This window comes from Pseudonaja textilis, chromosome 4, assembly GCF_049901715.1.
Source record: "Pseudonaja textilis isolate UNSWEBS1 chromosome 4, rPseTex1.2, whole genome shotgun sequence".
In the NCBI taxonomy this organism is placed as follows: Eukaryota; Metazoa; Chordata; class Lepidosauria; order Squamata; family Elapidae; genus Pseudonaja; species Pseudonaja textilis.
The window spans coordinates 27,245,359-27,257,136 of NC_141993.1; the positions used below are offsets into that span (position 1 = coordinate 27,245,359).

At 40.1% G+C, this 11,778-nt stretch overlaps 1 protein-coding gene across 3 annotated transcripts in view; it reads right to left on the reverse strand.

Annotated features, from left to right (window-relative positions):
• The window catches only part of BLNK (B cell linker), a 122,457-nt gene extending 113,836 nt beyond the window's left edge, over positions 1-8,621 (reverse strand). Inside the window, exons 1-2 of one of the 3 annotated variants that reach the window (XM_087932473.1) lie at positions 8,542-8,621; positions 3,975-4,058 (exon numbers count right to left, since the gene is read on the reverse strand). In XM_087932473.1, the coding sequence (XP_087788599.1) occupies positions 3,975-4,058; positions 8,542-8,544 (87 nt within the window). In that variant the 5' untranslated portion in view covers positions 8,545-8,621. Of the gene's footprint in view, positions 1-3,974; positions 4,123-8,541 lie in introns of those variants that run through there. The other 2 variants (XM_087932472.1, XM_026710626.2) reach the window with 2 other exon arrangements.
• Between the last annotated feature and the right edge of the window lie 3,157 nt (positions 8,622-11,778).

Consider the following 11,778-nt stretch of genomic DNA (forward strand, 5'->3'; position numbering starts at 1 on the left):
AAACTTCTTGGATGAGAAGTGAAATGTTTCAAAAGAAAAAAACAAGAAAGTCTAATTGCTTCCTGAAAAAAAGCACCTTTGGGGCAACCATGACCTGGATGACTGAGAATCTTTGCAAACTCAAAAATTCATTACTGAACCACAACAGGGATCAAGATCTGTTTAAGTCAACAGATCTCGACTTAAACTGTTTTAGCTGGGTAAAAAGGGCTTTCTGATGATCGGTTTTGGTTAATAAAGGGAAAAAAATTGGGAACTCCTGTCCTATGGACATCCTGCTGCACCCAAAGAGGCTATGGCTTGCATTGCACGTCTAAAGAGATTTGAGGAGGGTGCAGAGAGAATATAAATTTAGCACAAGGTTCTTCATGTGGTGGTAGGGCAATTGAGGATTTATTTCAAAGGTTTATAACATATTAGTGTGTTTTTTTTAATTACCCTCTGGTGCATGGACATCTCCCCGCAAACTCCCTCCCCCTTTTTTGCATGTCTAGTTCTTAAAGAGGAAGTTGGTAGTCATGGAAAATGTAATAGTGCAAACATTCAGCAAATTGGACAAAAGGCAAATTTAAAATAAATGTATCAGGACTGAAAAGGTTAGTTTTTTTTAAATGAAAAAAATGCAATGGATTATACAGAGGGAGAAAATAAGCATCTTCTACACATAGACACACTCTGAAGATTATTCACGCATCTGTAAACATGCAGCTGTATTTCAGATTACTTTTACACTCATTATCAGGATGGCAAATGATGTTGAATGGTCCTGGGCAGCTAGGAGGACAATCTATTGGCCTGTATTTTCTTTCTCTCTTTCACCTATTCAACCTCTCTTTCATATGACACCACTTAGTTAATTGATTTTAATTGTATTTATTGAATGAATCAGGATGTGGCCTTTTTAGAATAAGCATGTTCAGTTGATTGCAACATTCGTAGAAGAGAACTTACATGATTGTGGTTAATTTATTAATACTGCACCCTTCTGATGTAACTAATTCAGATTAACTTCCTACAGAGTGCTATAGAATATAAAGATAAATACTAATGACTTTAACATTACACTACAGAACAAACAGACAGAAGAGAACATTTATTAATATGTCTAGAAGAAGGACTTTTGAGTCCAAGGACTCGCTGTTGGGATAGGAAAGTTGGCTAAATTGCCTTGATCCCCTCCTGCAATATATCTTTAATTCTCACCCAAATATATATGCTTGTTGTGAGGATGACACATGGAACTTGTTCAGTTCTGGTCTTAAAGAAGCCCAGCACCAAATCCATTTCAGATTAGATAGTTCTTATCCCTCTCTCCCATCATCTTAATCTTGATCTATCAACACTATAAAGTATTTATGGAAATCTAGGGTGTGTCTGCCCTTAAAAAAATGGGCTGTCTGGTTGCCACACTCCAAAAAGGAAATTGCAAAACTGATGAGAATACAGGATAGGAGCCATTTTTTTTTCCTAAAGAGAAAAACATGAGGTAAAGGAGATGTAATTGAGTCATATAAGCTTGGTAGGGGAAAATAGATCAGGACTTTTCACATTCCTATATTATAATCCAGGATTTTTCAATAAACATAACTAATGGAAAAGTCTGCACAATCAATCAGTCAGTCAGTCAATCAACCATTGTTCATTTAGATCAAGGTGGAGAACTATGGCTACCCCCCCTTCAATCCCTGGATTTCAACACATCTGGACTTCAATTCCCAGAGTTCCTGAGTCAACATGGCTGGCTCAGGAATGCTGCGAGTTGAAGTCCACAAGTCATAAGGAGTTCCACACTCTTGATTTAGATTATAATCTATGGAATTCAGTGCCATCAGTTTCAAGAGTGGTCACAAGAATTTACGGAGGATACAGCTATCAATTTTTACTTTCAGTGAAAGCTATTATTATCTCCAGCATCAAAGAGTATCTGCATCTCAGTGCTAGTTGCTAGGCAATGAACTGGATTTCATTTATATCCTGCTTAAGAGTTTCCCCTTTAGTTTCTGGTTTTCAGTGCTGGGACAGAATTAGATGGATGTTATGTAAGAGAGTGCACAATTTTTCAATTTCAAGTTTTTGAAACTTCTGAGACAATTATTTTGAAGCTGAAGTTATTGTTTTGAGCTTAAGACTATTTTGAACTCAAAATACTTTGAATTCCTGGTGTTTTACATATCCTCAGACTTTTGTTTGATCCAATTTGATCTTGTGCTCAAACCTCATTTAAATCTAGTACGAATTAGTAGTCCTGCTATGAAGCTGTTCTAAACAAGTTTTTGCAAACACAGATCTTTTATTTTCCACATGAAGGGCATATTAAAACAGCAATATAGAGAAATATCTGTTATATAGCACATGTGAAAGTGTAACAATATTCCATGGACATGTACTATTGGATATCACACTAAAATATTAATTATGCTAGACTTTGACTAACAAGCTTAGTATCTATTGGAAAGTATTTTAGGAGACTATTAAATAAAATGATGATGTGTGCACAAAGATGCCTTTAATTCATATTTGGAAGAGATAAGTAGATCATACACTGTATATAGAGTTAATCATATTTAATGGCTTTGAAATACAGAAAGCTTAATTTTATTTAGTCATGACTGAATTAGTCCCATTGATTTTAATGGCTTTTCTGTTGTGTGACTGGATTCAGTTCAATATAGTTGCAAATGGTTCTGCTATAGGCAGTAAAATAACACACACCCTGTGGACTTTTAATTGCTTGCATATGTTTAATTTTATTGATGATGGATGTTTATTAGTTTAGAGATCTCCCCAAACAGGTTCTAGTAGCTGCCTATTAACCTTCAGACAACTTCCAGCAGTGGTTAAATATATGTCTCCTTGTCTTGTATTGATTCGTTTTACTTTACTCTTGATTTTAATATATCTAATATCACTTTATGTTTTATCATATGATAAAATGTAATATAATTCTGAGGAAACAATGCATTTTCAGCATGATTACCACTCCTTTAATAATAGCCCTTCTCAAATCCTGACAAGAAGTCCTTACCAAAGATTGATTAATCCAACAGTTAACTTTATAGATTTAATTATATTTATAAGCTGTCCAATTCCAGTGCACTCTGATACTTAGCTGGAAAACTGAAACTGCTTTGTGTTTGTAGAAACCCCATTTCTCAGTTCTCAATGACTATGGACTTTGGCTGTGCTATCTGGGAATTTTGGGAACTGGAGTCCCAATATAATTGTGGAATGCTTGGCTCAGGAAAGCTGAATTAGTGTTTCCCAAATTACAGCCAGGCCTGAATGACAAGGAGTTTTCTAGGATTATGTGATTATGAGATTATGACAAGTTTTTAAGATGACTGTGGAGATTTTCAATCATCCAGGTCATGGTTGTGTCGCAAAGGGGATTTTTCAAAATGCAACTGGACTTAGTTTTTCCTTGAAGACCCTTTCGCTTCTCGTCCAAGAAGCTTCTTCAGTTCTGATGAAACTTCTCAGAAGTTTCATTCAGCTCTAACCTCTTCCCCACCTTCCACATTTCTTCCTTCTATCTTTCCCTCTCGGCCCCCTTTCCCCAGAACCAGGATTGTCACCCTTTCTTTCTTAATTTGAAAAGTTTAACTCTGGTGCAGACAGGACCCTTTCTTGAATGAACAGAAAGAAACATTTAGCTGAATCAATCCTATTTAATTGAATCCACGTTCCTTTCGTTGCAGAGGGTTTCTACCAAACACAATTAAAACTAGATACACTATATACCCTTATGCCTGGTAGTGTATTCTTGGAAGATGCCCAACTTTCCAAATCTAATAAAGAGATTATAAATGTATTAACCGATTAATACAACAAGAATGCTGCTGGCATTTTCTGCTCTCAGTTGCATCTAAAAGCTTGCCTCTGCCTTATTACCTCTTGGAGTGAAACCACCAATAGAAAGAAATACAGACACTTGATCTATTCTGGACCATCAGTCAAGTAGAGCACTTCAGTACCTGTCTTAGAAGATCAGCCACCTGTAGAGAGGTCCAGGTCTCAAATTCTTCTCGCAAGGGAAGCTTCGTAGTCATTGTGGGCCCCTGCCGGGAAGAATAGAGATGTTTCTGGTAATGCTAGAACTAATTTGGTTCACTAAACATAAATGACTGAATTCTGGAAGTCATTAGAGGAAGTTCCTCTACAACTCCCCCCACCTCCCCTCCCCTTTGTGGTCATTGCTTAAAGTCATACTGCTCTTTAAAGTGACTCAGGGACAATCAAGATGCCAAAATTTTGGATGAGATGAACTGACTGTCGTTCCATTTAAAAATAGAGATGAATTTTAATTTCCTTAACACAGCCTGCCAAACAGACAAAGTTCCCACTATTAATCTGAAATTTAAAACAGTTTGAGGTATATCTCTAACCAACCATTTACCAAGTTTCTTTTTCAGTAATATAAGATTGGGCAGCTATTTGAGGCCAAGAGTCACATTGTGCAAGATCAATATACACACTGATCCTGATTGCTACAAAAGGGGAAAGTGAGCAGAGTTAGAGGTTAAAAAAACCCCCAATGAAATAAAAAATTAAATTAAATTAAAATGCTTTGTAACTCCTCCAAACAATTATGATAATCTTTTAAATCCAACAGAAAAAAAAATATGTAGCTTAGGGTCCAATTGAGAAGTCCACAGTCTTTCAAATACAACTCCTTATTATTCATGTCTTAATACAGTTTTTCATTTAATTGATTTATTCTTTTGCTGTCTTCGACATATTTCAGCTTTATTAATTATTATATCATTCCTTAATAAGCTTGGGCAAAATGTTCCAGCTTTCAAATGTTCTGAGCTTAGAATAGCTGTTTTTGAATATTCAGAGCGCTCCTCAGGTTCCAGAGTTTGATGCCAAAAATGGTCTTTTGTTACGTATACTTTTGAGTCTTCCAGCATCCTGCAAATTGGGGTTTTGCTTTTTTTCAGTCCTTCAAGCCATGGAGACTGCATTAAGCCAAAGGAAAAAAAAAAGGGAAAAACCCAACAAGCATGCATTCAGTCACTGTTGCCATATGCTGATGCTAATTGAAGGGATGAGGAGAGAACTACAGAGTCAATTTAAGTGCAGCTTCACTGCTGAGAATTATTCTGGAATGCTGCTTTTCAAAATAAAACACAAGTCAGACATCATAGAAGGACCGAGAGTCTGAGCTACAGGGTCAAGCCAACAGCTGCCTAATGGGGTGGCCTCCTCTGTAGAATTAGTACTGTAAAGTAATATGTTTTAAACTAGTTACTTAAGCAGTGTGGGGTCTACAGATCATGGGTTCAACTATAACACTCTGGCATGTCGTATTTGGTGTTTCGAGCAGATTATCAAATGCAAAAATGTGCCTCGTATATAAAGAGCAGTTCAGAGGTGGTATTCAGCAGGTTCTGAGCAATTCTGGAAAACCGGTAGCAGAAATTTTCAGTAGTTTGGGGAACCGGTAGCGGAAATTTTGAGTAGTTCGGAATGCCACCTCTGACTGGCCCCGCCCCCATCTATTCTCTGCCTCCTGGGTCCCAGCTGATCAGCTGCGTCTTCTTTTGTTGCCCTGCACAGGAGAACAGAGCTGGAAAGCAGATTAGTAGGGTGGGATGGGAATAGAGATTTTTGCAGTGTCCTTCCCCTGCCATGCCCACCAAGCCACGCCCACAGAACGGTAGTGAAAAAATTGGAATCCCGCCACTGGAGCAGTTGCTTGCCATAGAGAACCAGTGATTAAGGTGTTGGATTCGGAGTGGGAAGGCAGGATGATGAACCTGAGTTTCTGAACCACGGAAACTCAGAAGTGAATTTGGACCAGTCAGTTTTGCTCAGCCCAATCTATCTCATGGTGGGGAAGTGAACACAGGTAGTCCTTGACTTACAACATAGGGACCGTTCAAAGTTACAACAGCGCTGAAAAAAAGTGACCGATGACCATTTTTTTCACAGTTATGGCCTTTGAAGCCTCCCCAAGATCATGTGATCAAAATTCAGAACTTGTGACCTTTGCTGTGTCTCCAGGTCATGTGATCCCCTTTTACAACCTTCTGATCAGCAAAGTCAATGGGGAAGCCAGGTTCACTTAACGACCGGCTTACTAACTTATCAACTCCAGTGATTTGCTTAACCGTTGTGGCCAAGAAAGGGAGTAAAATGGGGGCAAAACTCACTTAACTAACATCTCACTAAACAACAGAAATTTTGGGCTTACTTGTGGTCGTAAGTCGAGGACTACCTGTACCATGTACAGCAACTTGACGCAAAATATAAATGAATACATGAATGATCAGGGGCAAAATGATGTTGCTTTTGTTTCTTGGGCTCTGAAACAGGTTGCCAAATGCAACTGATTCCCAACATTTGTGTAGAATTCTAGATGTTTACACTCATGTGAAAATGAAACTATTCTCCAAGCTTCATACCCTGAAAGATATAAGCCCATAATAATACGATCTTTTTAGTTGTCTTCTTGGAATTGGAAGATATACTGACTGGTTCATGCATTATGTCTTACATCGGTTTTTTTATGCCAGAAAATGTGTTATCATCTCTGGCACATTGCATCCCATTCCTGTGCACTGGTTAGGAGTACTTAGCAATATCATACTGTCCCACAATAGAAGACGACAAGCTCTCATTCAACTATAGTCAAGAATGCTGAACAACAAGGCTCTCCCTATTCACCAGGACAATGCTCAGCCCATCGCAAGATTGAAATCCCATAGGCCAGCTTGGAAAACAGTTAGTCTTTTAACATCTACCCAGTTTCAGAATGTCTGGAGAGAGGAATGGTCCGAGATACCTTCCTGTGGCCTAATCGTTGGAGAACCCTCTACCACATGGTTTTAACTTGCTCACACTTTGCCTGGAGCAAAATTGAACAGAATTACATGCGATACTAGAAGAAGTGCCTCTGACCTGTATCAGTAGGTATGGAAAATTTCCCCTTGTTGCAATTGCGGTACTGATGTGCAAACTCATAAACATATTGTGCAAGATTGGCCAAAAAGGGCACTTGTTGGGGAGCCTGTGAGTTTTATTCCTTGCATTAGGTACAAAGGAAGTTCTGGTTCTTTAGAACAGGGGTCCCAACCCCCGGTCTGTGGACTGGTACTCGTTTATGGCATGCCAGTAACCGGTCCACTAAACAAGTCAAGCCCCATCCAGGGGATGCAGGCAGGGGAGGGCTTCAAAAATTTTAGCAAAAGATTCTCTGCCCAGTTGCTGGGTGAGCATGGCCATAGTGGGCGTGGCCTACTATGCAGCATGGCGGGGGGGGTGATGCATTTTTGCCCTCCCTGGGCTCCGGAGGCTTTCCTCTAGCCTCTGGGAGCACAAAAACAGCCCCCCCCCATTTCTGGACGCTCTCTGGAAGCCAGAAACAGGCCCATTTCCAGCCTTCCTGAACTTCTGGGAGGCCCATTTTTTGCCCTCCCTGAGCCTCCGTGCATGCCCTGCACTTACTTGCATCCAAAATGGACTGGGAGGGGCAGGACAGGGTGGGTGGGGCCAGCTAGGAGTGGGATTTGGGGGTTCTCCAAACTGCACACAAGCTTAACTAGGGGATCCCCCAAACCCCTACAAACCCCCAGCAGCCCACCCCTGGTGCAGGCAGTAGGCAAAACCATACCCCCTCCGGTCTGTGGAGAAACCTTTCTCCATAGAACTGGTCCCTGGTGCCCAAAAGGTTGGGAGCCACCCTGGCTCCGCAAAGGGAAAAAAGTCATGATACGTCATGTGATGGCATTGCGACGTGGCGAGTTTGACACCCATGATATAGTACCTTCAATTTTTAGACAATATACTCAGGTCTCAGTTTAGAATCAAGAATAGGCAGTGGAGCAACTCGGTGGGAGAAAGGCAGGGGTGGGATTCTACCGGTTCGCACCTATTCACTAGAACTGGTTGTTAACATTCTGAGCAGTTCAGAGAACCGGTTGTTACGAGAAATTACTGGCCTAATCCTGTAAGGAAGGCAGGAAGGAAACATTCTGGTGTTGCTTACAGAAACTGCCTCTCCATTAACCCTTATTACATTCTTGGCAGAACTAGACTTCCTGTCTCAGGAACGTCTCTGGAGTTTTTTCCCCCTCCTTTGTTGGTATTTTGCTTGTGTGGAGTGACCATTCAAAGTTACAATGGCACTGAAGAAAGTGACTTATGACTGTTTTTCACACTTAACAACTGTTGCAGCATCCCCACAGTCACAAGAGGCCAGGCGAGGAGATGCGTGCCTCGATGTGAGTGATATTGAGTTGGCTACACCCAGCCAGTCACATGACCACCAAGCCATGTACAGCCAGTCACATGACCACCAAGCCATGCCCACCAACAAAGCCATGCCCCCAGAACCGGTTGTTAAAAAATTTGAATCCCACCCCTGGAGAAAGGGAAGAACCCCCAAAGCTGAAGGGTGATTTGTATAACCCGGTCTAAGATGGTATCCCCAACCAGAGGGTCTTTTATCCTTTAGTGCTACAAAACCCCTTTTTCTTTTTAAAAAAGAAACACATGCATCCCATTGAAAGTAAAGAAGATTCAGTGAAACCTTACCATTCCAGAATAAAGCTGCAGCAATTATGCGAAACATTTTGACAAAGGTCAGCTTGTTGGGTCTGGGAACCCTGAGTCATAGTGACACAACGAATGTAAAATTTTCCATAAAGACTGAAGAGTGAGGATATTCCATTCCACATCCTGCTTCTCTTCTTCCTGTTTAACTCCCCCCCCTCTTTATTTTTAAGAACTAAAATTGAATGGAATTACATCAAAGTCTGCTCTTTATCTACCAGTTTGCAGTTTCTGTATTCAAAGTGAGTGAGGCAGGCCAAATACTGAAAGCCAACTATTTTAAACTCTTTTTCCACTTACAGGAAGCAAATTCCTTATTCTTGTTTACATGGCTTGACTATTTTAGTCATTAAAGCAATGTCTTACTGTACCCATTAATGCAGCACTTAATTGGAAATTACACTGCTTCTTGCTAAATTGTAACCAAGTTGCTCTCATGGCTATTTCACATATGAAATATACAGCAGCCTTTAAAATTAATATTGACATTGCACTAGTGGCCACTACGATGAACACACTGTTTTATATTCCTATAGCCAAAATACATGTCTTTCATTAAAGTATTCCAAAGCAAATTAACCACATAAGGATGTACACTATTAAAGAGCAATTCACCACATACAAATACAAATAGCTGTGATCTCGTTTTCAAATGCTTAAAACCCCATGGAGTTTGCTATCATGGCTATTCTTCTGAAAGCTGCGCCTTCTATATGTGTTTAGAGAATGATTGGTGGGTAAACTATGCCGTGCAGCAAAGGAAAGGAGAAAGAAAAGGAGGAGAAGGAGGAGGAGATGGATATTGGAGAAGGAGAAGAAATCTTATAATCATCAATGTATTCAGATTGTACAGAATTCTCTGCCAAAACCTCTGGAAGAGTTGTTAACTGTTTTCTTTGTGCCTCAGTAGAGCTAAACATCCTGTTTTAAAGTCCAATTTCCCATTCGGTAATGATCATTAATTAGGGAAATTAACTTAACTTTATTGATTTTGCATGTTTCTTTTTGACCTGCAGAAATAAGCACTTGATTTTATGGGCAATGAAAGGGAACATTAGAGCAGAGGAGGAAGTAAAATAGGACTACAGTAAAATATTGTATGCCACACACAAAAACCCGCTATTATCCTCCAATATAGGATGGGCAAAAATCTGGCCTATTACATATTGATTTCCAATTTCCTTCTGTCCTAGCCATTTTTTGGGAATGCTGTAGTCCTTTCCCGCTTTGAACTCAGAAAAACATTGGATGGTCAGTATATATTGATACAGTGATGAATGACAAAGTTACATGACAATCGCAGGGCCACTTGAGAGATTACAGCACTGTAATTTTGCCAAGTCTGCATGTGGTGATTCTGTAAATCTGGTCGCTTGACAATGTGAATGAAGTAAAAGTTGATATTGACTGATATTCACTGGAGATGGTAGAGAGTCAAACGAAGGATGTGCTTAGATCAGTAATAGCTTGGTGAAGCTGGTGGGCTTTGCCCAGGATATCAACTGAAGGGCTGTACCATCTTTCTGTGTTTAAGATTTCAGTCTCCCCATCTGGATATTAGAAAAGGCAAAGCTTACGTGATTGAAAAAAGAAAGATTGGTTGCAGCCAGGTTTAATACGATTGTGATTCTGCAAATTGCCTAAGAATCTTAATCATATTCATCCTGTGTTTCACTGCTGTTTATTTAAACCTGAAACGATGTCACTCCTTCGTCCTGCACTTGGCACCCCTCCTGTACCCACTCTAATCGAAGGAGAGCAGCATTTTGAAATTAAAGAAATTCTGGATTCCAGGAAACATAGAGGGAAGATCCAATACCTCGTTGCTTGGAAACATTTTGCTCCTGTATAGCCTGAATGGGTGGATGAAAGGGAAAGACACGCGAAATGAATGATATTATGAACTAGGTTTTGTAAAAGTTGAGATTTGCTCGAAAAGGATGATGTTTATTATTAAAGTCTAATAAGGAGTGAACAATAATATAACATAATATGCATAGTTGATCTATATAATATGAATTTTAATTTAAATTTAGAAGGGAAAGACTGTTGATATCGTGAACAAAAGATATGTACGAACTGACACACTGTACAATGGAAAGATGGTTTTATTTGATGTTTTATGTTTGTATTTGTTAATGTTTGTTGTCAAAATAAATTAAAACCTTTAAAAAAAAAAGTAAAAGACACACCCTGCCCCTATCAGTCGTACATGTGTGTGATAGACTCAGCTGGGACTGAGACACCTGCATTACAATTTGGTGCTTTCAAAATGGCTCGCTATACACCAGAGCCATTCTGTTTATGGTGGTCCTTATTTAATGACCATTCATTCAGAGACAGTTTAAACATATGGTGGTGCCGAATGAGCGGTAGTTATAACTGGGACTCATTCTTATGGCCATTGTGGTGTCCCCACAGTCATGTTACTGTGATTTGAGACCTTTCCTGCTGGCTTCCCATAAGCAAAGTCATTTGGGAAGCTGGCTGTCAACTCATAAAATATTTCTAAGGTCTTTTTAGAGTTGCCAACAGAAAGGGAGGGGGGGAAGGGGATTTGAAAGAGCAGTGTGGCAGCTTGGAAATCGAAAGGGCATTCCATAAATAGTCTTTCAAAGATAGTAATTAGGTGACTGGAGTTTCTGCCGTGCAAAACTCTAACTGGAGAACATGATTGATGACTCTTGGCTATGGATGTGTCTCATTGGAGAATATGAATTATGATACACCCAGGGGGTGGGGGGAAAACCAGGGTCAAGGGTGACAATGAATTATACATCTCAGAGTTGGCTACACCCAGGCAGTGCCAGACATGTTAACACCCAATACATCCTTTTGAAGTTCTGGAAGTTGTCTCGAGACTCATGATTTAATTGGGGTAACTGCTGGAATCCTGACAGTGGCAGGAAACTGGAAATTGTGGTCACATGAGATAGCAATAGCATGTTGTGGTTAGCCGGCAGCAGATGAGGACGGCTGAGGAGAGCGAGGACTCTGATGAAGGGCCAGGACCATTAGGAAGTGGACTGCTGCCTTCAGAGATTGTGGGGGCTGGCAGCAGTGATGAGGAGGTTTGTGAGAAGCCTGTGCTAAGTGCGTGTGTGTGCAGGATTGCTCACAGGAAAGAGCAGTTGCAGCAGCAAGGGCGACTCAGGAGTAAGGCTGAAAGGTAATGTCCCCTCCTTCAAGAAGATAAAAGCCAGCTGTGAATCGGACATT